General features: G+C 40.4%; 1 protein-coding gene across 4 annotated transcripts in view; it reads left to right on the top strand.

Annotated features, from left to right (window-relative positions):
• Diaph1 (diaphanous related formin 1) overlaps positions 1-25621 on the top strand; it is a 92022-nt gene that overhangs the window by 13742 nt on the left and 52659 nt on the right. For 2 of the 4 annotated variants that reach the window (NM_001305980.2, XM_030250316.1), the window contains exons 2-10: positions 15467-15493; positions 16722-16877; positions 18024-18125; positions 18424-18554; positions 18731-18817; positions 19733-19796; positions 21097-21236; positions 24279-24387; positions 25410-25520. In NM_001305980.2, the coding sequence (NP_001292909.1) occupies positions 15467-15493; positions 16722-16877; positions 18024-18125; positions 18424-18554; positions 18731-18817; positions 19733-19796; positions 21097-21236; positions 24279-24387; positions 25410-25520 (927 nt within the window). Of the gene's footprint in view, positions 1-10609; positions 10713-15466; positions 15494-16721; positions 16878-18023; positions 18126-18423; positions 18555-18730; positions 18818-19732; positions 19797-21096; positions 21237-24278; positions 24388-25409; positions 25521-25621 lie in introns of all 4 variants that reach the window. The other 2 variants (NM_001305981.2, NM_007858.4) reach the window with 2 other exon arrangements.

Genomic DNA, 25621 nt, shown 5'->3' with positions numbered 1-25621 from the left:
GGCCTTTGTTTTCTCCCAGGGTGTTAGTGAAGTCCAGCGTTGCCGAATTAGTCATCAGGTGGTGGTTTAACTAGAAGTTTTTCTGTAGTAACACAGAAATCACTTTACAGACTGATCTCACCGTCACTGATCACCTGTGCTTTAGTGAGCCTAAGGTGCCTGTGCAGTTATTTTGCATTTTGAAATGCATACCCCCCCCCATTCACTTTTGAGACTGGGTTTTCCTACCTAGCCCCTTGAAATAGCTATAAAGCCAGGTTGGCCTCAAACTCACAATCCTCCTGCTTCTGCCTCTTGAGTTCTGGAATTATATAGGCAGGCCGCCACAGCTGGTCATTGTTTTGTTTGTTTAGTAAAATCACAGCACAAAGAGTTAAAGTGACTTACAGCATATTGGAAATAAAAATCAGAACTCAAGGTCTTTTTCTTTTAGAACTAGATCTAGATAATTCTGGATTTCAGCTGTTGAAATAATGTATGCATTTCCTATTGCTGTGCAGTAAATTATTACCCAACTTAAAACATGGCATGGATGGTGTGGGTGGGTTCTCAGAGTGTGACAGGGCTGAAATCAAGATGTCAGCTGAGCTGTTCTTGCTAGAAGCTCTGTTGAAAGTTGGCTTTCAGAATCATTGAGTTTTTGAAGAATCAAGTCCTTCACAGTGTGAGGCTCTGTTTCTTTGCTGGTTTGGGAACTGCACTAAGCACCCAGAGGCTGTCTGTAGTCCTGCTTTGGCCAAGAATTGCATGCTGAATCTGTGTGGCTTGACTTCTAGATTTAAAGCACTTGTGTGGTTGGCTCAGGCTACTTGGTAATCTCTTTTCACAGTCCTGTTTCACATCTGTGCACAGGCTAGGGATTTGGGATCACATCTTAGACGTCTACCACACTAGTATCTTCCTTGTTTTGAATTACCCCAAAGGTAAATAGCTAGGAAAAGAAAGTGCGGCAACACTTTTTTTTTTCTTTTCCTGGCACTCAGGAGGCACAGGCAGGCTGGTCTCAGTGAGTTCAAGGCCAGCCTGGTTGTTTTAGAGTTTCAATTGCTGTGCTAAACACCATGATCAGAAGCAAGTTGGGGAGGAAAGGGTTTATTTCATCTTAGAGCTTATAGTTCAACAGCTTTGGGGAAGTCAGGGCAGGGCCTGGAGGCAAGCGCTGGAGCAGAGGCTGTTTGTTTTTGTTTGTTTGTTTGTTTGTTTGTTTCTGAAATCAAAGCTCTATAATGACCAAAAAGCAGATTCAAATAAGCAGGAAAATAGTGATTTATGATATTAGCCCTTGAAACAGAGCAGACTTACAGAGAATTATCCGAGTCAGACTAAGCCTAACATGAGCTAAGGACTAAGCAAAAGGAAGGGAGAAAACTTAAGACTGAAATAAGGGAATTCATCAACAAAGGCCTTCCAGTCGATGGATAGTTAGAAAAGGACTCCAATAGTGGCTCGTGCCTGTAATCCTCATACTTGGGAATCCGAGGCAGGCGAAATGTTGTTGAATTCAAGGCCAGTATACTATATAAACTGAAACTCCAACAAACCATTCCTAGAAAGATAAACTATTAAAAAACTATTCATTTAAGGTGTTCGTGTGTGTGTGTGTGTGTGTGTGTGTGTGTGTGTGTATTTAGATCAGAACAATGTGTGGCAGTACGTTCTCTCTCTCTACCATGTGGGATCCAGGGACTGAACTTCGATCATGTCAGGCGTAGTGTGGCAAGTGCCTTTACCCAGTGAGCCACCTTGCAGACTTCAGTAGTCTCCCTTTTGTCTTCATGGGAATGTGGTGATGGAGGGTAGATGTCAAGAAGGTGTGGGGAGGCCTCAAAATGCAGTCTTTTGAGGTTTCTTTTAGAATCTTTATAGCGTAGTTGATTCAAGTTGGTCCTCCATATCAAGACCTGTGCACCTGCACTGCCTGATGTAAACAGCTTTCCATCCTTTGAAATGAAGCAGTAAAGATGGGCCCTGTATGCCTTTGAAGTGTGTATTTGCATCTTCTCTCTGAGATCCAGAATCTTAAGTGTCCCATCAGAAATGGAAGTGGCAAGGCTGTTACCCAAATGGCTCTGGCTGTCTTGGAACTCTCTCTGCTAGGATAGCCCTCCAACTCAGAGATCCACCTGCCTCTCCGAGTGCTGGGAGGTTTCTCAGTTGAGATTTCTTCTTAAAAATGACTCCAGTTTGTGTCAAGTTGACATACAAACTAGCCAGCACACTGGTCTACACACCGAGTTCCAGGACAACCAGGGCTGCATAGAGAGAGTCTGTCTCAACAACAAAAACAACAACAAAAAGGTGTGTATACTGAGGCAGTTAGTGAATTGCATTCTGACTATAGTTATGAGAAAACTCAGGGGTCCTGGTCTGCCCAGGTTCATCACAGTGTGGAGCCAACTGATATTCAGCTGTGTACTCAAAAAAGTTACATTAGCGTGAGCTAACCCTTTAGACAGTACTGAGGTGTGGGTTTGCACTTTTGGGTTTATATTTCCCCTTTGCTGGCCATGTGGTCCATGCAGCACTTGTTCATGATTAACTATAGGAGTACAGTCTAGGAATTAAGAGTCACTTTTTCCTGTGTAATATACTTTGTGTTCAGAGTAATATTTAGTCATATTCTCTTATTAGGTTATTGCTAAGAACACTATGTAACTACCTTTTGCTTGGCTATATAGACAGTCTGTATCAAGAGATAGTCCTTAATTATTTTTAGTATTCTGTGCTTCATTCATGATTCAAACTAAAATTTTAGAATGCAGAGAATCATGTAGAGGTAAATATGGATGAAGTTTCTTTGAGTTTACAGTAGGCACAATTGTGTTCTTAGACATACAAGAGAACTCCTGCTTATGTGACTGGCAAGTTTAGTTCTATCAGCTCAAAGTATTGGGGCTGGAAAGATGGCCCAACATTTAATTGCCCTTAATACTTTTGCAGAGGATCCGTTTGATTTCTTGTACCCACGTCATGGGACTTATAACCATTTGTAGTTACAGCTCCAGGTGGAACTTCTCCTGTGGGCCCTGTACTCACACACATATACCCACAAAGACATACACACACATAATTAAAACCTTAAAAACTATTCATACATAAAGCCACCACAGTAACAAAAAGATATCAAAGTTAGTTTACATTGTATAAATAGTTATTTGGGTTTATATTAGACTCTTGAAGCCAATTAGTTTAATTAGTTGGACCTTTGAGACCTTAGAGGGTTTACCTTGTGTGTAAGAGTTTCTGGTCAGTTTATTTGTAAGTAATAAAATTATCTAGATTTCTCTTTTGGAAGATTATTTTTATGTGTATGTGCCTGTGTGGGTTTATGTGCACAATGTGTGTGCAGAAGATTCCCATAGAGGCCAGGAATTATTGGATCTTGAACTGGAGTTACAGGCGGTTATGAACACCTTGCTATGGGTTCTGGGAACTAGACCCAGGTCCACTGGAAGAGCAGTGAGCATTTTTAACCTCTGAGCAATTGCTCTAGCCCTAAGGAAGTTTCCAATTTCTTGTAGATGGTAGCCAAAAGATTTACCACATGATACATTTGGATGTGGTGAATGAATCAGGAACTAAATTAGTGTCTGGAAAGGGGTTGGAAGGGGGCAGGTTTTCATTTCTATTTTGATTGATGGTTATTGCATAGCACTACATTGTCAGCTGTATTATATTTGATGGTGTTACTGTTGAAACATGTTGATGCATATAAGTAAGGCTCAATGAAACAGGTTTTTCAGAGAAGATGAAGCTTCTTTTAGTAAATACAGTTTTTTTAGGCTTTATTTCCAAACCAGCTAATAACCTGTAGATATTTATCTGCTGATTCAATTCTGGCAAGAGTCTTATAGAATAAGTGCTATACTTTTATTAGTAATCATTTGCATGTAAATTAAATATTATGAAAATTGAGTAACAAGCAAAAATCTAGACTGTGCAGAAAAGACAGTATTACCTTTATTGGTAGAAGACCCCAGGAGATTCACTATATAGTATCTTGAAGTCAGAAGTCAATTATAGATTGCCAGAATCTGAAAACCTGAGAGAGGACATCAGAGGGCCAGCAGGCTAAGAGTGGGACCTGCTAAACAGGCGAGTCTCTTGCAAGGCTTCAGTAAAAGCAAACTCTTTAGACACCAGGCAGAAATATGGTTAGGGAAGTATGCTTTTGTCAGTTTTGTGTGCCTAAGCTCATCATGACTGGCATCAGCTTTGCTGAATAAATCAGAGCAGAACGAAATTCTGTGGGATGATGTGTTATTGACAGTTTAGGTAGTGAAGCAAAGACAGAGAGCAGAAACACATATGCATGACAGTGGACTATCATTCAGTGTTAACATGCAATGAGTGATCAAGATATGAAGACACAGAAGAACCTTAAATGTGTGCTAAGTAAAAGAAGCCAATATGAAAAAGCTGCCAACTGTATGACATTTTAGAAAAGGCAAACTAGGAAGACATATAATGATCAATGGCTTCAGGAAGGAGGGGATGAAAGGGCCCAGGAGACAGAACTTTCATAGTGATGAAATGGTTACGATGGTATATTTGCTCAAACAAACCTTAGAGTAAATTGTGGTCTTTGGATGATTATGGTACCTCAGTGAAGGTTTGTTAATTGTTACAAATTAGTGCAGAATGTTAATAAAGAGCCAAGTTCTGGGACAGGGACATACTGGATTGTCCTGTAGAGATTAGATGGTGATGTCCTTAATAACATGCATATGAAACAAATTGTGCCCTACAATAGCTTATGCAACACGGGAACTTAGAAGAGAACTGACTCCACAAAGTTGTCTCCTGATCTTCACATGTGCACTGTGGCATGCATGCATGTACATACACATCATATATGGTAGTAACAACAGCACTCTGCCACTCCTCTCTCCCTGACCCCCATCCCCTCTCTCTCTCTCTCTCTCTCTCTCTTTCTCTCTCTCTCCTTCCCCCTCCTACCTCTGTCTCCACAAGTTCCTGGCTGCCTCCCCTCCCCCCCTCCCCTGCCCCCATCTGTCTCTACTCCATTCTCAACTCCCCATGCCCTAAATAAGCTTATTCTACACACACACACACACACACACACACACACACACACACACACCACCACCACCACCACCACCACCAACAATAACAATTATAATGGCATGCATATCTACACATACACATCATATAATAATAAAAAATACATTAATAAAACCCCCAACAATCCATCCATTTAGAGTCTGTTGTTTGCTTTGTGTGCTTATTTTTAAAGACAGTTTCTCTGTGTAGTCATGGCTGTCCTGGGACTTGGCTCTGTAGACCAGATTGGCTTCCTCTCAGAGATCCATCTGCCTCTGTCTCTGCCTCCTGAGTGCTGAGATAGAAGGCATGCACCATCACTGCCTGGCTGTATCCAGAGTTTCTAATCTGCTGCTTATACCTGCTTTCCATGAGCAGTAACATACAATTACTAGACATCTGAGGAAGGTTTTTAACGTGAGAAGGTGGAAGTAAATTACTGAACAGGGAGGAAGATTTAAAAACAAAAATCATTAATATCTACTAGAGAAAATTTCAGAAGAAGAATCTTCAGGAGTTGCAAATATGAAAGCTGAAATTAAAGCTGAATAAAAGGGTTAGAAGAATTTGGAAAATACCCTCTAAGTAAGGTAGGTATATAGAGATACAAACGGAAGAGCAAACAAAACTCAAAGAACAGTGTGGGAAACCCAGTGTTCAAAAGAGAGAAAAACAACAAACAGAAGAACAAGTTACCAAGGAAATAAAATTAATTTTCCAGCACTGAAAGCGAGGATAAAAATAGATTATACAAGGACCCCACATGGTTAAATCTCAAAATATCCATAAGACAATCCTACAAAATTCAACAGAAGGGTGGAAATGGGTTGTACACAGGAACCAGAGCAGCCCCACATTTCCTGAAAATAATGGCCTTTAAAAACATGAAGAAAAGCAAATTCCAACCCCAAACACAACTGTTAGTCAAATATGGCTTCAAGATAGGCATTGCTATGTATTTAAGTTTAAAGTTTATCCCCATGTATTCTAAGACACCGTTATGGGATATGCACCATCAAAGTGAAAGAAGAAATGAAGTGAGAGACTGAAGTACAACAAACAATAACTCTAGCAGAGCAGAGAGGTCAAAGACGCTCCAAGAGTAACTGCTCTGTGCTTGGCACAGAGAGCAGCCTGCTGGAATGGAGCAATGATGCCATGTGTGATGACACTCGCCTGTGGTACCAGCACTGGAGAGGCTGAAGAGGCAGGAAGACTGAACGTTTTAAGATCAGACGGAGCTACCTGAACATACAGTCGGGCCCTGTGTTAGAAAAGCAAAACAACAAATGAAATACAGCGGAGTGATGAGAATTGCATCAGACCCTTAAAGACCATCCGTTTCTGTTCTGGCTTTTGAAACTGACAATATATGTATAACTCTGGCCCAGATTCTTGGCTAGTCTGGACCATACATTCATAACACACACATGTCCTCTGATGTGCATACAAGCATACGGCTATGCACACATAACATAGGACAGTCTTGGGTGTCATTCCTCAGACTTCATCCTTTTTTTTTTTTGAGAAAGAGTTTCTTACTAAGTAGGCTAAGCTGGTTAATCAGGAGTCCCAGGGGATTCTGCCTCCCTAACTTTGGGTTTATAAGAGCCAACTATTGCCCTAGCTTGCTTTGCTTTTAACATAGGTATTAACAGTCACATTTCTGGTTGTTTTGATCTATTGAACTGTCTTCTCAGCCTCCAGCATTTTTAATGTATCAAAGTTTATCCCTTTACCTACTAAAGAGATCTTCTGTTCAGTTCTCAGCATCCTCATCAGGCCTGTAATTGTAGCTCCAAAGGCTTGGATACCCTCTTCTTGCCACTGGAGCAACTACACATACAAACGCAAAAACATGGAAATAAAAATAAGTCTTTAAAAATAAATCTTGGTTACTCCCAAGTTTTATCAATTTTTGTGTGTAGTTATTATGAAGATTTGTGTGCAAGCTTTTGTGTAGGCATAAATTTTCAACTCTGGGGTCAGTAAACATCAGGGAAAGCCAGAGATGGTAGTGCCTACCTATATAATCCCTGTAACTCATACAGCAGAGGCAGGAGGATTATCATGAGTTTGAGGCAAACCTGACTTATGTAGTAGTGAGATTTTGTACAGACAACCATCACACACCAAGGAGCTTTGTTGCTAGGTAATGTGATAGGAGTATGTAGCTTTATAAGATGCTGCCAAGCTGTTCCGCAGCATCACAGCACTGGGGTTCATCACAGCACTGGGGTCACTAGTGTTCTGCTTTTGGGCATTGCCATAGATTATAGTTGTATATTGGAACTTGTGTTTTCCTGAAGACAGAAGCTGTAAAGCAGCCTCATGAGCTCTTCAGTCATTGTTCCGTGTGTGTCTTCTTTGATGAGTTGGGAAGCTGGCTCCTCAGTGTTGAGTTTTGAATTGTTGATATATTTTACATAATAGTCCTTTATTAGATGTGTCTTCCATTTGTATTTTCTTCTGGTCTAATTGTCTCCTCGTTTTCTTGGCCTTGCAGCACGGTGGTATAAAAGAACATTTTCCCCGGGAGACAGGTAGCTCTTGAAAACCAACATCAGCTTGTTTGAAGAGACTTTTAAATGAGTAGTTAATAGTGTATATGAGAATAACATATCGGAGGGCAGAAGAAAGGATTGATTCCCTTGAAACTGAAGCTACAAGCATCTGTGAGCTGTCATATGGGTCCTGGGAACAGAGCTCAGGTCCTTCAGAAGAGCAGCAAATGCTAGTAGCAGTTGAGCCACCACAAGCCCCATTGAACTAGGGCAGGTTACCAGCAAGACTCTAGAGCTCAGAAAAGTTAAAATTGTAACTGTTTTAGTAGTTTTAATTTTAATTGTATTACTTAGAATCAGTTGCCAAACTGCATTGCAACTATTTTATTGTTTTAACCAAATTTCAACCAGGATTTGTAGAAATTCCAGTTTTACAGTATAGGGGTTGTTCAAGAACAGTACACTGTTAACTGGTTTGAATATAAATTATTCAAAATTCAAAACATAAATTTCCAGTCTGAATATAAATTAACTTTTATTCCTCTCTACATATAAAATACAAATTCCCACTGTAGTATACTAATATGTTCACACACTGGACATGGTGATACATGTTTAAATTCTAGCACTTGGGAGGCAAGAGTCAGGAAGATCTCTTGAGTTTGAATCAGACCAGGCCTACATAGTGAATTCCAGGTGAGCTAAGGCTATACAGTGAGAACCTGTTTCAGAAACAAAAATACCACCACCACCACCACCACCACCAAATATTTCACAGAAACATTTTTAGAACTTTTGATACATAACATTGTCACCTAATATGATATAACATGATATATAATATGTTTCCTGCATAACATTATAATTTTAGATAAAATATTTAAAATGTAAGTTCTAAACATTAAAAAATGAGCAAAATCCTGTAAATTTAGGAGTAACTCATAATTGTGTAAACAATGTTCAATTTAATTCTAACACACTGACTTTTTAAAGAAATAATCATTGAGGGGCTGGAGAGGTGGCTCAGTTAAAATCACTCTTCCAAAGAGGACTTGGGTTCAGTTACCAGCACCCACAACTGACTATAACTCCACTTCTGGTGGATCTGGTGACCTCTTCTGCCTTCCACAGGCCCCAGGCATGCATGTGGTACCCAGGCATAGATACTAACAAAACACCACAACATTTAAAAAAAAAAAAAGAAAAGAAAAAAAGAAAAACCAAGGTGAAAACATAGCATTTGATATCACCATTTCTGGTTTAGGGTTGGTTGGTTGTTTTTGACACAAGTTCTTGCTGGCCTCAAAATTCTCGTTTTCCTCCCTTAGCGTCCTAAGTACTGGGGTTATAAGTATACAGTGTAATATCCAACATCTAGAAAGGTCCTTTGATAAAGAAAATCTTTAATATAACTTAACAAATGTTTACACTTAAGCTGCAATGTTGAAGGAGCAAATATCAGGTGTGTTTGCTTATATACCTTTGTCTGTCACTGTCCGTAGAGAAGATCAGAAAGAGGAGCCAATAAAGAGTGATTACTTCTCACTTGAAGAATAAAAATGACTTGAATTTGTTTTAAAGTTTGCCCATTCCATTCTTAGGACAAAAACGTAGTAAGGTTTATTAGCTATCTTTTGGCATTAAAAGCTTGAACACATTTTTACACTTTAAGTAAATGTGTTGCGTACATCTAAGTATACATCTTCCAACATTCTCCATTATTAGGGAGTCTGTTCAGTGCAGTGTGGTAGAACATTTCATCATTGTTCTGAGCATCCAGGTATGCATTAGGTACTTTTCCTCTAACCAAAAATGCCCAACAGAAACCACTGAAAGGAGGAGTCAGAACTCTATGCCTGTTCTCTGAGATCATAGGCCTTTACTGTTAAACCAGCTTGACTCTGTTAAGGCTCAAGAAGAGTGACTTAGTCCATGGTCCCCTGGTACCATGGACTTGGACTTACGACATGGCAGTAGGAAGCTATTCACTTAGTGGTTTATAGAAAATTAGGGGGTGAACAAGCTGTCAGGGATAATGTACCCCAAGAGTCTTTACCCCAATGACCCTCTTCCTTTACCAATACTGCACCTAAGGTTCTACAACTTTCCAAGATGCTACTGCTAACTGAGCCTTGAAGTAGAAGCCTGTATCGGGTGGAGATTTCAATTCGGTCCATAACAGAGGAAGGTGTAGCTTTCTTATTTTCCTTTGCTTCCCCCCCCCCTTTAAAGGAATGAATTTATGCATGCATGTGCGTACACACAGAGGTCAGAGGTTAGATAACCCTCAGGAGTTGGTTCTTTCTATTCTTTGGGCTCTGGGGCTTGAACTCAGGTCCTAAGGCTTGGTAGCAGGCATCTGTACTCAATAGTCACCTCTCCAGCCCTGTTTGTTTACTTTCTGAGACAATCTTATTTTTGTAGCCTAGGCTGACTTCAAATTCAATCCTCCTGCCTCAGCTTCCTTAAGTGTTGGGATCACAGGCATGTACCATCATTCTCAATTTGAGTCTTATTTTGGTGACGAGTATAAGATCTGAGTCTATATTCATTTTTTAAAATATAAATGTCTTAAAACTTTAGAGTCAATTTTTTGTTAGTTACAAAATAACTTGAGATTTCGATTAGGGTTTTTAATCTATAGATCAAATTTGGAGAAACCTGATCCTAACATAATTGAGTCATCCTGTTCATGAATATGGAACATCCTTTCTTTGATTTTATGGCTTTAGATCTTGTACATATTTTGTTAGATTTATACCTATGGACTTTATTTTAGGAAATTCTAATGGAATTTTTTTTATATTTACAATTTCATACTGTATTTGTTCATTGATGCTCTTTCTAATGTCTAGATTATTTTATGTGTATGTATGTATTTTATGTGTAGGAATGCTTTATCTGCATGTATGCAGATACCTGGAGGCCAGAAGAGCACGTTGGATCCTTACCTTTTGCTGATCTTAGCTGTACAGTCTCAAGCCTGTCGTTATTAATTATAATGCTAACTGTAGGGTTTTGTGTTGTTTGTTTTTTGGTAGATACTGTTTATCAAGTTGAAGAAGCTCGGTATATTTGGGCCAGTTGCTAAATTTTCTCAGGAGAGGCTTAATCTGTATTTAGAGTCCATAAACAAATGAAAAGGTAGGTATAGAGCTTCAGGTATTCCAAACATAGTAGCAGCAAAATATTTATCTCTGGGTTTAAATTTTGTTAAAAATTGTAATTGTTCACTTGCAGTAGCTAGCCATATTTGACATTACACATACTTAGTGGTTCTGGTATTGGGCAGCTTTCATGAGCAGGAGAAATGCACTGAGTGCCACAACTGTGCTTCCAATCCAGGGGTCATCTGTTTACCCTTCCCCGAGAATGAACTGGTAGCCTGCTGCTGCTGGGTAGTTCTCCAGTGGCACTGGGAGGCAGGATTGTAAAGGGATTTAACTGTTTGAGTGGCTTTCTCCTTAGTCTTAGGTTAGTACCTTTCCATGTGAGTGGTTTCTTGTAGGAATTTGTACTGATTTCCTAGCCCCTTGAAGGTCGTCTTTCAGTGTAATTTGACCACTTCTTATTTTTGATTTGGGACTCTGCTTCCAGTGTCTGCTGGTACAACTAGTCTTCCTCTGTCCTATAATTGAGATCACAATGAAGCCACTGAGCTAAACCTCTGCATGGGTAGAAAGAAAGGTTTATTGGGGATCTTGGGAGGTGGGCAGAAAGAAGAGCAAAAGAGAGGAAAAGCAAGCAGATTTTGTATGACAGTCAACAGTGTGTGTGTGTGTGTGTGTGTGTGTGTGTGTATTTTGGGGGTGTCTGGGGTGTCTTTGAGCTGATACAGGAACTAGATGCCCTTGCCTGAGGTAGTTGACCTTTGGGGCAAGATTAAGGGTGGTTCCTGGTAAACAGAAACTGGCCTTATGAGATCTCCTTTCCTGGAAAACAGAACCTCAACCACCCCTCCTACCCCATGCCCACACTTTTAGGCTTGCTTATCCAGTAACATTCTCCTGAGTTCTGTTTAGAACAGTGTCATCTGCACTGCCATTTTGAGGTGCCACTTTGGATCTAACATGCTCCATCTGCGGTTTTTGTTTTCTATTTCTTTCTTGTTCTCTTGAATTTTCTTTTTTCAAACAATTATTTATTATATTTATATGAGTACTCTGTAGCTGTTTTCAGACCAGAAGATGGCATCAGATCCCATTACAGATTGTAAGCCACCATGTGGTTGCTGGGAATTGAACTCAGGACCTCTGGAAGAGTAGTCAGTGCTCTTAACTGAATGAGCCATCTCTCCAGCCTGTTCTCTTGGATCTTGTAGGCACTTTGCGTCCGTTATTTACTTCTTTCTGGAAGATACCTTTTCTGTAGTTTGAGAGGCCTTCAAGAATGGGAAAAATTTAGTATCTTGGCTCAGTTTGTTATCTCCTTTGTTTTGTTTTTCTTTATTTTTTTTCAACTTTTAACTAGATATTTTCTTCATTTACATTTCAAATGCTATCCTGAAAGTCCCCTATATCCTCCCTGCCCCCCCTCCTCTACCCACCCACTCCTACTTCTTGGCCTTGGTGTACCCCCGTACTGGGGCATATAAAGTTTGTAAGACCAAGGGGCCTCTCTTCCCAATGATGGCCGACTAAGCCATCTTCTGCTGCATGTGCAGCTAGAGACACGAGCTCTGGGGGTACTGGTTAGTTCATATTGTTGTTCCACCTATAGGATTGCAGACCCCTTCAGCTCCTTGGGTACTTTATCTAGCTCCTTCATTGGGGGCCCTGTGCTCCATCCAATAGATGACTGTGAGCATCCACTTATGTATTTGCCAGGCACTGGCAGAGCCTCACACGAGACAGCTATATCAGGGTCCTTTCAGCAAACTCTTGCTGGCATGTGCAATAGTATCTGCGTTTGGTGGCTGATTATGGGATGGATCCCCGGTTGGGGTAGTCTCTGGATGGTCCATCCTTTCATCTTAGCTCCAAACTCTTTGTGTAGTCCTGGCTTTCCTGGAATTCGATCTATAGACCAGACTGACCTCAAACTCAGTGATCCACATACCTATGAGTCCTGAGTGCTAGAACTGAGGGCATATGCCACCATGGCCCCAGCAGGTGTGACATCTTTTACCTAGAAGTTATTAATCTGTTCATGAACCTGATCTGCTTTTCTGTCTTATGATCTTAGTTTAGTATATATGTTTCTTTCCGCCTCTGTTTTTGTAGTTGAAGGTCTGAGTGGTGGTATATAGTGGACCCCATTGGAGAGACAGAAAGTATGATGTATACCTGGACAGGGAAAAGTAAGGATTTGCAGAAAGAAGATGGGTAAAAGCACTTAAAGCTGGGTACATTAAAGGTTTATAGAAGGTGGGCGGGAGCTGGGCGTGGTGGTGCACGCCTTTAATCCCGGCAGAGGCAGGCGGATTTCTGAGTTCGCTATACAGAGAAACCCTGTCTCGAAAAAAAACAAAACAAAAAACCCCAAAACAACAACAACAAAAACAAAAGAAGGTTGGAGGGATGTAGGGCACTGGGCATACTTATAGCTTAAGTAGCCTTTTCTTTTTCCTTTCTTTGTTTTTCTTTGCATTGTTTTCAATCCTTTCACTTTTCCTGATCTAGGAATGTCTTTATCTGCATCACAGGCTCCATAACAAACAAACAAAAACCCTAATGATTTGGGTGGGGACTGGAGAGGTGGCTCAGTGGTTACATGGAATGTTACAACCACCTACAACTTCAGTTCCACTGGATCTAATGCCTCTTCTGTCTTCCTCAGACACCAGACATACATGTGGTGCACATATATACATACATGCAGGGCACATACAAATTATATATAAACATTTTTAAATTACTTTTAAAACATTGAACAAAGCCATTTCAAACACTATGTATAGAATCTGTAAGAGGAAACATATTTCATTGAGTAAGTACGCCATATTCTCAGGGTCCTGTAGTAACAGGTTTCCATATCAATGGCTGAGCTTGCTGTTTGTTTGGGTATTTTATTGGGTTCAGAAATAGAACTGGTCTGTGCTGTTATTTATTTTGCTGGGTGTTGCTGCCCTCTATCGGATTTATTTGGGAAATGCAGCTTTTCTGCATGGATTCCTTTCTATGGTCCTTACTCCAAGTTGAACACTAAAACACAGATTATTTTATTTTATTTCATTTGTCTTAGTATATATTTTTTGAAACGAGGTCTAATATATTGTAGGCTGGCCTTGGTCTCACTATGTAGCCAAAGATGATGCTCAACTCCTAGTCCTCATTCTCTCACCTCCACTGCAGATGTGCCTTACTATGTAAGATTTATGTGGTAGTGAAATACCTTGTAGTCTTCTTAGGTAGAGCTTTGTCGTTCGTATGTCTGTGCCCCCAATAAACAGTAAACATGAAGTTCCCTGGGTGTTGAACAAGGTTCCCATGTTCTCAGGCAAGTGGTTAGTGGTCAGTGCAAACTTGACCTCTACAGGGAGAGCAAAGTAATTATTCTTAATTTATATTGGGCCTAACTGAATTGTGATATGAGGACTATTATGAACATAGTGGAGTGGGTCATCATGTCATCAGAAGGCTAGATAAATAACTGGTGAAGACAGGACTGGATTTTTCATTAGTTGAATAAGTCAAGAGGCAATTACCCTCTCCTTTGATTGATAGTAACAAAAACAAAGTATGGTTGAAGTTGAGTAGGGTGAAAAAAACTTCCAACCTGCCTAGTCTTAAAACATTCAGACTTTAAAGTACCTGTGTTGGTGTGTGTGATTACATGTAGAAGAAAACAGAAAACACCGAGTAATTATAAAGTTAACACTATATAATCACTGTCCATGTCAAGAAGTAGAAAGTCATAAACACCCCAGAGACCTTTTTGTCTTCCTCCTTGGTCATAATCTATGGTAGTCACAGGCAATCACTGTTAGGAATTTAAGATAACCATGTCCTTTATAATCTTACATCCCAAGCAATGTTCTTTATATGTTCTTATTGTTAGTGACAGCGAACGAACGATTCTCTGTATTTGTGAATAGTTGAAAGTTTATTCACTTTCTCTGAAGAGCTCTTTTCCATTGGACCAGTGTGCTCTACTTGCTATTCAGACGTTCTCGTTCAGATATGAGGATATATCCACACATGCTTTTGTTTCTTAAGTGCTCATTTCAGCAGGGCTGATGCTTACAATTGCTGTGTTGGATTATAATGTATCTACATTTAATTTTACTAGATGATGTCATTTGTTTTCCTAAGTTGGCTCAGTGGTTTGTGCTAACCCCAGCAAAGTATGAGCAAGCCATTGTTCCTCACACAACTAGACAGACAGAAAAGCTAGGGATCAGATCCAGAGTCTCACGTATATGCTGTGTGTCTGCCAGTATGAGCGGATACTTCATTGTGATTTTATCTGTTTGTTCATGATGCTTAGTCTTTTACATAGTAGGCAAGGACTCCACCGCTGAGCATTTAACTCCATCCTCATCTCCCTTTTAAAATCTTGACACAGACTCACCATGTTTCTTGGTCTGCTCTGGATTGACTCCAGCCCAACAAGTCTTGAACTCACAGTAGCCCTACCAAGTAGCTAGGGTTATAGACTTGCACCACTAGGCCAGACTTCAGTGTGGTTTTATCTTATATTTCCTTGTTTACTAATGAAGTTGAACACTTCTCATAAGTGGGTTGGTCATTGGTTTTAGAGTCTGTTCAGCTCTCCACTCTCTCTATCACCAAGACTGCCCCTTACAGAAACCTTTTAGTGTGTGGAGGTAGCTTAGGGCCTTTCCATGTATTTTCTCTTCCTTTCTCCCTTCAACCGCTTTGGTGTTTGGGAGGTTCCTTGGTACTCCACTGATCTCTTTTCTTTTTCTTCTCCCTCCTTTTTTCTCTGTTTCCCAGACTTTGAAGCGGCTCATGGCAGACGAGGTAAGGAGATACTGTGTGGCATGTGCATGTTCTAGCTCATTTCCTCTACTATTTTCTCTATTTTCTTCTCGTTTTCTCTAGCTTATTTTCTATTTTAACATTCACCAGCTATTTTACCTTTGACTTCCTTTAACTGTAATGAGAGCATGGGTTCTAGTGTCAGAATATTCGAGGTCTTCTCTAACTTCGTTTAACCCATTGCATGCTTACTTTCGTGGTTGGGCAGTTTTAAATTAGAACTCATCCTGCATTCTAGATGCCACTTACATCTTTGAAACCCCATAGTACTTTTTTTTTTCTTTTGCATATGGCTGCTGCTATTTTCAGTGGGTTGCTCTGATGAAGCTGAACCTTAGCGCAGCCTCTACCCCCGTCAGCACTTACACTTAAGGACGGGTTATTAGTATTTGTTTAGCAGAGAAATAGCATATGTACCTCTAAAGTGCAATGCATTCTTTGCTGTGTAGGTGTCATGCTAAAAGATTTGAAAGAATAAGTTTTAAACTCTGGCTATTTTCATATCTCAAGTGCCATGGAACACACAGAAGAGAAAGCAATAGCTCTCGATTTTAACACAGTCACTTCTTTGTCCCATATTGCTTACTTATCTTAAACTCTATGCTTATAGATACCTCCTGAAGGGAAAGAGCTTCATGTACCCTGGTCACTTTTATTATTGGGTGGCTAGAGGGAAACACATTTTTTTTGAGATAAATTTATACATGAGATACTTTTGGTTATATGCTGCTAAGAATGCTTAGAAATGGCAGGAGAAATTTACAATGGTTTTCTTTTTAGAAGGGTTTTAAATTTTTAAATTTTTGTTTTTTACTTTTGGAGATAGGGTTTTTCTGTGTAGCTGTGGCTGTCCTGGAACTCACTATGTAGACCAGGCTGGCCTTGAATTCCCCGAGATCTGCCTGCTTCTGCCTCTTGAATGCTAGGATTAAAGGTGTGCCACCATACCAGCCTAAAGAGGCTTGAAACCTTAATACAGCATTGCTGTCTCTTACACATTATTATAGATAGGGATAAAGTTGGTGGGCTGTGTAGTTCTAACAAAAATGATTTCTTCCTTTCTTATCATAAAAACCTTGGCTGTGTAAACTAAAAGTACTAAGCAGGTGCAAGAAGGTAAAAGATTGGCTCTTTGGTGTTTGGCTTGTTAAGTTGCAGATCGTGTTGTGTTAACATGTGGATTGCGCTAATGCTTCTTTCTCTTTCTTAGCTGGAGAGATTTACCAGCATGAGGATTAAGAAGGAGAAAGAAAAGCCCAATTCTGCTCATAGAAACTCCTCTGCATCGTACGGAGATGACCCCACTGCTCAGTCATTGCAGGACATCTCAGACGAGCAAGTTCTTGTCCTCTTTGAGCAGATGCTGGTAAGCCACCGTCCAAGCTCTGAGGCCTCTTTCCCAGCACGTGTTTATGGGCATTTGTCTGTCGGCCTGTGGTGGTTGTTTTTAAGTGTGTGGTCTCCTAAGTTGATGTTTACTATTAAAAAAAAAAAAATCTAGGCCCAATGAAATAATGGTTAAATATGCAAGTACAAGTCCACAAGATTGGAATCTGTGAATTAAACTTGGGAATATCTGATTACTGACTACCTTGTTAATGTCTTCCTGGCAGTATCTAGCCACAAACACGCCGTATGAGTGGACCAAGCCCTGAGGTAGTGTGGTGACCATTTTGAGGCTAAGTTAGAGAAGAAGTAGTAGGGAAGCATTGACATTGAGCTTTGTGCGAAGAATACACTGGGGAGTGCAATAGGCCTGAGGTCTCTGTTTCCTGGGGAAATGGAAAGAGAGTGCTGAAGCCAGCTTACTAATAGACGGCCTCTGAGGATTGTATCTGAAGTCTGTGTAGTTGTGAGGTGTATGCATGCTTGTGACTTAATTTGCGGTCGTTAGTGAGAACAGGGACACTTTGGGTGGACACCCTGACATAGCCAGAATGAGTGATTAGGGCTCAGAGTTGGGTCAGATTTTGTTGGTGTTGATTTTTTTATGGTAGCAGTTATTCAGTGCGGGACAGATGAGGTCAGCCTTCAATGCAGAAGATATTATATATGGCTCCCTTTTAGCAGTACAAAAGAAAATATTCAACTATATTATTTCCTAGGGAGCCCCCAGAAGTGTGTGTGAGTGTACATATGTTAAAGTATCCAGTGGTATATACCAGCATGCAGGCATCATACCAAGGATGATGTCTGGGGATCTGTACTGAAATTAATTAAATTCTATCCCTGAGAAATTTTTATTAGTTATCATAACTTAAGCCTCTAGGAATCAGGAAAACATATTTGTTCACTAATGATTTATTGTGTCCAACTCATTACTAATAATTTAGTGTTGAATAATAAATATTAAACACTAAAAACTTACAAGAGGTAGAGAGATCTCTGAGTTCAAGACAAGTCTGGTCTACATAGTGAGTTCCAGGATAGCCTGAACTATACAGTAAGATCCTGTCTCAAAACAAAATCAAAAATACTTACAAGGTAATTTTTTTCTCTCTCTCTTTGCTAGGTGGATATGAACCTGAATGAGGAGAAGCAGCAGCCTTTGCGAGAGAAGGACATTGTCATCAAGAGGGAGATGGTGTCGCAATATCTGCACACTTCCAAGGCTGTAAGTTCTAGGGCAGGTGCTCACAGGAGGCTGCATCCTTACTCTGGGCTTGCTTACTTTTCTGAGTTTGTAGACTGTTGTGTGCTCTGTGGGCTCTGCTTCACCCTGTTCTGTAAGCCCACCTTGACTGACCGCATATGAGCTCTACCTTTCTGACTTACACTTAGGTTCTGGACTGTGTTTGAGCTGTCACTGAGTTTGTTGCAGTTGGGTAGTTTGTATAGTGACCCAACTGTGTGGTAGCTTTTAAACTCATGATTGGGCTCAGTATTTACTCACTCTGTATGCCTCTTTCCAGGGCATGAACCAGAAAGAGAGCTCTAGGTCTGCCATGATGTACATCCAGGAGCTGAGGTCGGGCTTGCGGGATATGCACCTGCTTAGCTGCCTTGAGTCCCTTCGAGTCTCTCTCAACAATAACCCTGTCAGGTGAGAATTCTGAGAAAACTACCAGAAACCCAATGTGTAGTTCACTGGTGGTGACGATCAAAGGAGGCAAGGAAATATGAGAAAGGTCTGGATTGTGATTAAAGAGCTTCTAGGAGAGATTTGGCAAATAGCCTTTATGATTTAAGTGGATATTTGTCTTTGATTATTCCTTACAGTTGGGTGCAGACATTTGGTGCTGAGGGCCTAGCCTCCTTATTGGACATCCTCAAACGACTCCATGATGAGAAAGAGGAGACTTCTGGGTAAGGAATGCTGGGTCTTTATATTTTCTAGGTTGAGGGCCAGAGGGGGCTTGGCGTGAATATGGGGCTGGATTAAAGACAATTTTATTGTAGAGGAACTAAGAGGATGAGATTATAGAGGGAGGAAGATACAGACCAGTAAGATTATTAGTCTCCAGTTCTTTCTCTGTCAGGACAGAGGATCTGATTTCGTTTTCAGCTATACTGTGATCTGGCCTGGGCCATATCACACTTGGAGATTTTTCTTGGCCATATACTTGATTAGTTTGGGTTTAGTCTTTGGGGTGGGGATAAAGTCTGTGAATACCAGAAACCATTTTAGTCTGCCATGGTGCCATCCAAAGTGTTCACTACTTCTGGAATCTTTTCTGAGACAAAATACAGTGATTGGGTCTCTGTGTACTCAGATGTGAAGCCTTTCAGGTAGTAGGCAAGGAGTAATAGATGGGATAGAATCTTGACAGAATTTAGTGCCGAGCTGCCTAGAGAAAGTTAAGGGATAAGAGTTTAGTTTGCATGTTTAATGCACTTTTTAATATTATTGGGGTTCAAACTCAGAGCTTGCATTTGCTGGGCAAGTATTGTACAACACAACTGAGTTATGCCCTAGCCCCAAATTGGCAGGTTTTTAATTAATTTAACACTAAAATCTTAGATTACAATGGTATTAGCCAGCTGATTACTTTTGTTAGTGTTTCTGGGCCAAGTACTGTACTGTAGGGCTGGACAACCTTTGACATCACAGTGCAGTGTCGTCTTTGAGCATGCTGGGCTGCATTCATAACTGCCTGTTAGATTCTACTCAGCTACTAGTTGCAGGCTTTGCTACTGTCCTGCTTTGCAAGATTGAACAATCATAAGGAAAGATGCATTATAATGTAAAGGGACTTCGCTGATCCTGTTTTCTGTGTGCAGAAACTACGACAGCCGAAACCAGCATGAGATTATCCGCTGTTTGAAGGCTTTCATGAACAACAAGGTGAGAGTTTCCCCGGTTTTGACTCCAGCCCTCATCTAGATCCTCATTGTTTCTCCTTTGTTGGCAGTTCCCCCAGAGGGAGAAGAAACTGAGGTTCAAAGCTTTGGCTCTCCTTTCCGTACTGTAATGTACTTTGCTGACTGCCACATATATGAGCCTCCATGGAATTCTTTTCCCTAGTTCTAACTCCTGACTTAGAGTAGGCTAAGTGTCCCTTTATTAAGCTTGTTAGTTGTTTAGGGATGTTTGCTTTATTTCCTTCCCTATTCTTATGTTAAATCTGTCCCAGCCCACGCTTCCCGTAAACTTGTTTGAATTCTAGTCGTGCCTGCCTCCACCTTCCAAGTGCGGGGATTACAGGTGTGTGCCACTGTGCTTTTACTTCAGAGCATTCATTCCAGCTTTAGAATCACACTGCACAGTCCTGGCTGTATTAGAACTCTCTATGTAGGCCAGGCTAGCTTCAAATTTACACAGTTCTCCTGCCTCTGCCTCACCCATGCTGCGATTAAAGGTGTCCACCACCACTCCCAAGTTAGGATTCTTTTTCTCATCCATTTTGCTTTTAGACCCAGGGAGTCTGCAGTTACTATTTGAGTAGAAATCTACCTTCTTTTCTATTTTATTTCACTATAACTAATCATCTCTTTAGGATTGAGGGGGTAAAAAAATCAAAGGAATTTAAGTTATGAAGATGTGAAATTATATGTGTGTGTCATAAAATTTGTACTTTGTTATAATCATTTCTGTTTAGCCATTATTGGGAAAGTGTTCTCTACTCCTGTGCTAGCTTAGAGCCCACAAACTGGGTATCTTACACAATAGAAATGTATTGTCTCAGTTCTGAAAGATTGAAGTCCAGGATCCCATGTCAGCCAGAGCTTTGTGGGATAGTGTGTGTGTGTTCTGGGCTCCTCTCCTGCTTTCTTGTAGTTTGCTGGCTCTGGCTTATAGATGGAGCACTCTCATTTCTGCTTCATGTTCTTGTGATGTTCTCTCTCTGTGTGTGTGTGTGTGTGTGTGTGTGTGTGTGTGTGTGTGTGTGTGTGTCTGGAGGTAGATTTCTTTTGGCAATCAGGACCAGACATATTGGATTAAGAACATACCTTACTTCACTGTCATTTAGTTAATTTTATCTGCAACTACTCTATCCCAAGAGCTTATATTCTAAGGCCCTAGGGGGTTAACATTCCTACATGTATTGAAGAGATACATTCTAGTCATAGAAAGTCCTAAACGTGTCCTTCTGTATAAGTGTTGGTTGCCGTTAAGCCTGCCTCCTTTCTTCTTGTCTGTCCAGTTTGGAATCAAAACTATGTTGGAGACGGAAGAAGGAATCCTACTGCTGGTCAGAGCCATGGATCCTGCTGTTCCCAATATGATGATTGATGCAGCAAAGCTGCTGTCTGCCCTCTGTATCCTGCCGCAGCCGGAGGACATGTATGTGCCTGGAGAGCTAATTCTGCATTCCCGTTTTACCATCTTCCTTTAGCATAGAAGAAAACGGAGTTACTTAGATGTCCACTCTGTCTAGTACACCAAGTCGTAAGGCCATATTTTTTCTCAGAAGTGAATGTCAGAACCTTACAGGTAGAGTTATCTGATTATCCAAAATGCTCCAAAAAGAAACGTTTTTGATACCATCGTGATACTCCAAGTAGAAAATTCCATACTGTGAAATGGTTATGTGTGCGGTATTGTTAGCAGTACAGTATAAAATTACTGTCAGGCTATAAGGTGTTTGAAACATACGTGAATTTCAAGTTTAGATTTGAATATCATCCTCAAGTTAATTCATTTTGTATATGCAAATATTCCAAAATCTCTTTGTAAAAAATGAATTATAAAACATGATTTAAAGCATTTTGAACAAAGATCGTAGCTGGCAAGATGACTCAGGAAAGGCACTTGCCTCAAAGCCTTGACTATCTGAGTTTGATCTTTCAGGACCTACCTAGTAGAAGGAGAGAACGGACCCCAGTGACTCTGACCTCTATGCACACACCACGAACACATCACAACACACTCTAGTGAACACATCACAACACACTCTAGTGTACACATCACAACACACTCTAGTGTACACATCACAACACACTCTAGTGTACACATCACAACACACTCTAGTGTACACATCACAACACACTCTAGTGTACACATCACAACACACTCTAGTGTACACATCACAACACACTCTAGTGTACACATCACAACACACTCTAGTGTACACATCACAACACACTCTAGTGTACACATCACAACACACTCTAGTGTACACTCGCGGTATTGAAATGGCTCAGAGGGTAAAGGCGATTGCTACAAAGCCTAATGATCTGAGGGACCAGCATAGCAAAGGGAAACCTGATTCTCACAAGCTGTCCTCTAATTTATGCACATGCATATACATATCCATGTGCACATAGATGCCTGTGTACACACAAATCCATGTGAATTAGAACAGTTTTAAGCTTCTTAAATGATAATAACTGATGTGACTACTGAAGTCTAGTAGGGAGACAGAGAGATGGCTCAGAGGATAAGAACAACACTGGCTGTTATTCTCGGGGACCCAGATTCTATTCCCAGCACCCACAATAGTTTGTTACTTCAATCCAGAGAACCCAATGCCTACTTCTCATATCTGGGCACCAGCCATGAACATAGACAGACACGCAGACAGGTAAAACCCAACATGCATAAAGCAATACATTTTTAAATGAAAAAAAAGTGTAGTAGGCTTATATCTTAGATAAGGTTACTATTGCTGTGCTGAAACACCATGACAAAAAGCAACTTGGAGGGGAAAGGGCTTATTTCTCTCACATTTCCATACAACAGTTCATCATGAAAAGCAGTGAGGACAGGATCTAGAAGGGCAGGAACCTGGAGGCAGGAGCTGATACAGAAGTCATGGAGGAATGCAGCGTACTGGCTTACTTCCCATGGCTGACTTGGTCTGCTTTTTTATAGAATCCAGGACTACCAACCCAGGGATGGCCCCACTCACAATGGGCTGGGCACTTCCATATCAATCACTAATTAAGAAAACACCTAACAGTCCATCTTATGGACAAGTATTTTCTCAATTGAGGTTGCTCCTTTCAGATGACTCTAGCAAGCTGACATAAAACTCAGCTAGTACAGCTTATCTGCTACATCTCCATTAATACTGTTTTACTTGGAACAAAGGTTTCCTTTTTTATTGTCATCTGTGTTTAATTTTAGAAGCAGGTGAGGAGACATTTTCTCTGTGTAGCCCTGGTTGTCCTTAAATTAATCCTTTAGACCCGTTTGGCCTTGAACTCACAGAGGTCCACCTGCCTCTGCCTCCTGGAGTACTGGGATTAAAGAAGTGTACCATCGTCATTAATAATGAGGTGCAGCTCATTATTGTTTTATTAATCCAACAATATTATAAACGTATATGAAATAAAAATAACAATTCACTTTCCCCCTGAAATTCTGCTTTGAAAAAACCCATTGCTAATGGCTTAGAGTTCATATATAGTTTTTTTCTAAGCATAAACATTCTATTTCCTTGATTCTTAGAAATCTTGCAGTCTTAGAGCTGAGATGATATTATAGTTTATGCCCATAAACCATTTCATATATAGAACAGGTTTTTGTTTTCTTGGAAGTGTTGGTTTAGGAAAAGTAAAATACCGCTTTTTTTTCAAATACCCCTCACTACCCCACCTCCCGTACCCGCTGTAGGTTTTTAAAGGTAAAATTGTTTTGTAGTCTTAGACTGACCTCAAACTCATAGACCAGGTTAGACAGATCTGATTCTCTTGTCTCACCCTTCCGAGTCCTGAAATGTCACGTGTGTGCCACCACTCCGGCTTCAGCTAGGTTATTTTTATCTAACAGGTTTTGAACGTCATTCTTTTTTATTGGCACTTAATAGGTTTACCTTATTCTTCGTGGCTCTGTAAAATATTATACGTAGGTGTATAAAATACCACATGCTGAATCTGCCTTCTGTTTCACTTATTTAACATTTCTGCAATTTCTAGACTTTAGGTACATTGAAGCAAATTCTGACCTTGCTGTGGATGATAAGAATTTTTACCATTACCAATGGTGTCATAATAAACATTTCTATGCATATTTCTGTTATATTTATGCATTTATGTTGAATAGCTTTCTAGAAGTGGACCGCATGTCATGTGCATTGGATATTGATGGTGCTATTAATATCAGATGGTCCTTAAAAAGTCAGAGTAACTTATATTTCATAGCTCAAAGATTTTAACTTTGTATTCATGAGTAGGAGTCTAGGAATGAGTTTTAGGAAATTATTCTCTCAAAAGATAGTCAGTTGCTTTTATCAGATTCTGGTATCAGTTGGGGGTTAAGAAAATAATTTGAGAAATCTGAAGCACTGGTGATGTCTTGTTTCCTAGTTGGTTTGTTCCCTGTCTTATCTCTCATGTCTGTGTCAGTGCACCTGGGCAATTCTCTTTCTGTTTTCTTGGGCAGGAATGAACGAGTTCTAGAGGCAATGACAGAGAGAGCTGAAATGGATGAGGTCGAACGCTTCCAGCCACTTCTGGACGGATTAAAAAGTGGGACCTCTATTGCCCTCAAAGTATGTATATGCCCTTAAATCTGCTCCAACAGGAAAATAGAGTAGAATTGAAACGGAAAGCCCAGAGTTCACCTGTCCTTCATTTCTCTGTGGTATGGGAAATAAATGTAGGGCTTTGCTTATGCTGGATAACTCCCTCATTACTGATCTACCACTGAGGAAGGAACTGGGGAGCCCTTTTTAATTTCTTATTTCATGATATTTTTATTTTGTTTTGTAGTCTGGACTGGCCTCAAACTCATTATATAGTCCGAGCTAGATATCTCTGATCCTCTTGTCCTAGCCTCCCAAGTCCTGGAATTAGCTGTGTGGTAATTGCCCAGGCTAGTCTTGGTGATCTTCCTCCCTTCTGAGGCACACAGGTCTACACCACCAGAATTAGTGTTATTTGGCTTTGTAATAGAATATATGGAGGCTGGAGAGTTGGCCCATCAGTTCAGACCATATACTGCTCTTCCAGAACACTAGTTCAGTTCCCAGCACCCATGTCAGACAGCTCACAGCTGGGTATAACTCAGTGCCAGGGGTATTTGATAACTCTGGCCTCTTTGAGCATTGGCATGCATGTGTGTACACGCATGCGCATGCATGTGCACACGCACATGCACATAAAGTGGAAATTAATACAGATTTTAAGTTTTTAATAAAATATGTAGTGTGGTTCTTAGCTATAATTTTTATATTTTAGTTTTCCTTTTCCTAAAGGAAAATAATTTTTTTTCTCTAAAAGGCAAAGAACTACTTTTCTCCTTGTGATATTGATAGGATAAACCAGTTATTTATTAATACCTTAAAAAGGTATTAATAAAGGTTAATGGTTCTATGGTAACATATTATTTCCTTGGATTCATTTAAGTGCCTCAGTTCTCCGGAGTTGTGCTTATTTTATTGCTCTAGCATACATTTCTTCTCTATAGTTTTTATTCTGTATCTTTTGTGGAGCTCCAGAATGTATATAAATAGTGGAATCCTTGTCCATCAGGTTGACCTGCTGACACAGCCGCTGCATTTGCTTGTTTCAGGTGGGATGCCTACAGCTCATCAATGCTCTCATCACTCCAGCTGAGGAACTGGACTTCCGAGTTCACATCCGAAGTGAGCTGATGCGCCTGGGGCTGCATCAGGTGTTGCAGGTAAGATGGAACCTTTCCTTAGAGAGGCTGGACTGGCCTTCCTGCTCTTCCAGCCCTGATCATCTCTGAGGTGCTTCTGGTTTTCAATTTAAACACTAGGT

The sequence above is a fragment of the Mus musculus genome, chromosome 18 (genome assembly GCF_000001635.26).
Source record: "Mus musculus strain C57BL/6J chromosome 18, GRCm38.p6 C57BL/6J".
NCBI classification, from domain to species: domain Eukaryota; kingdom Metazoa; phylum Chordata; class Mammalia; order Rodentia; family Muridae; genus Mus; species Mus musculus.
This window is presented reverse-complemented; position numbering and strand designations above follow the sequence as displayed.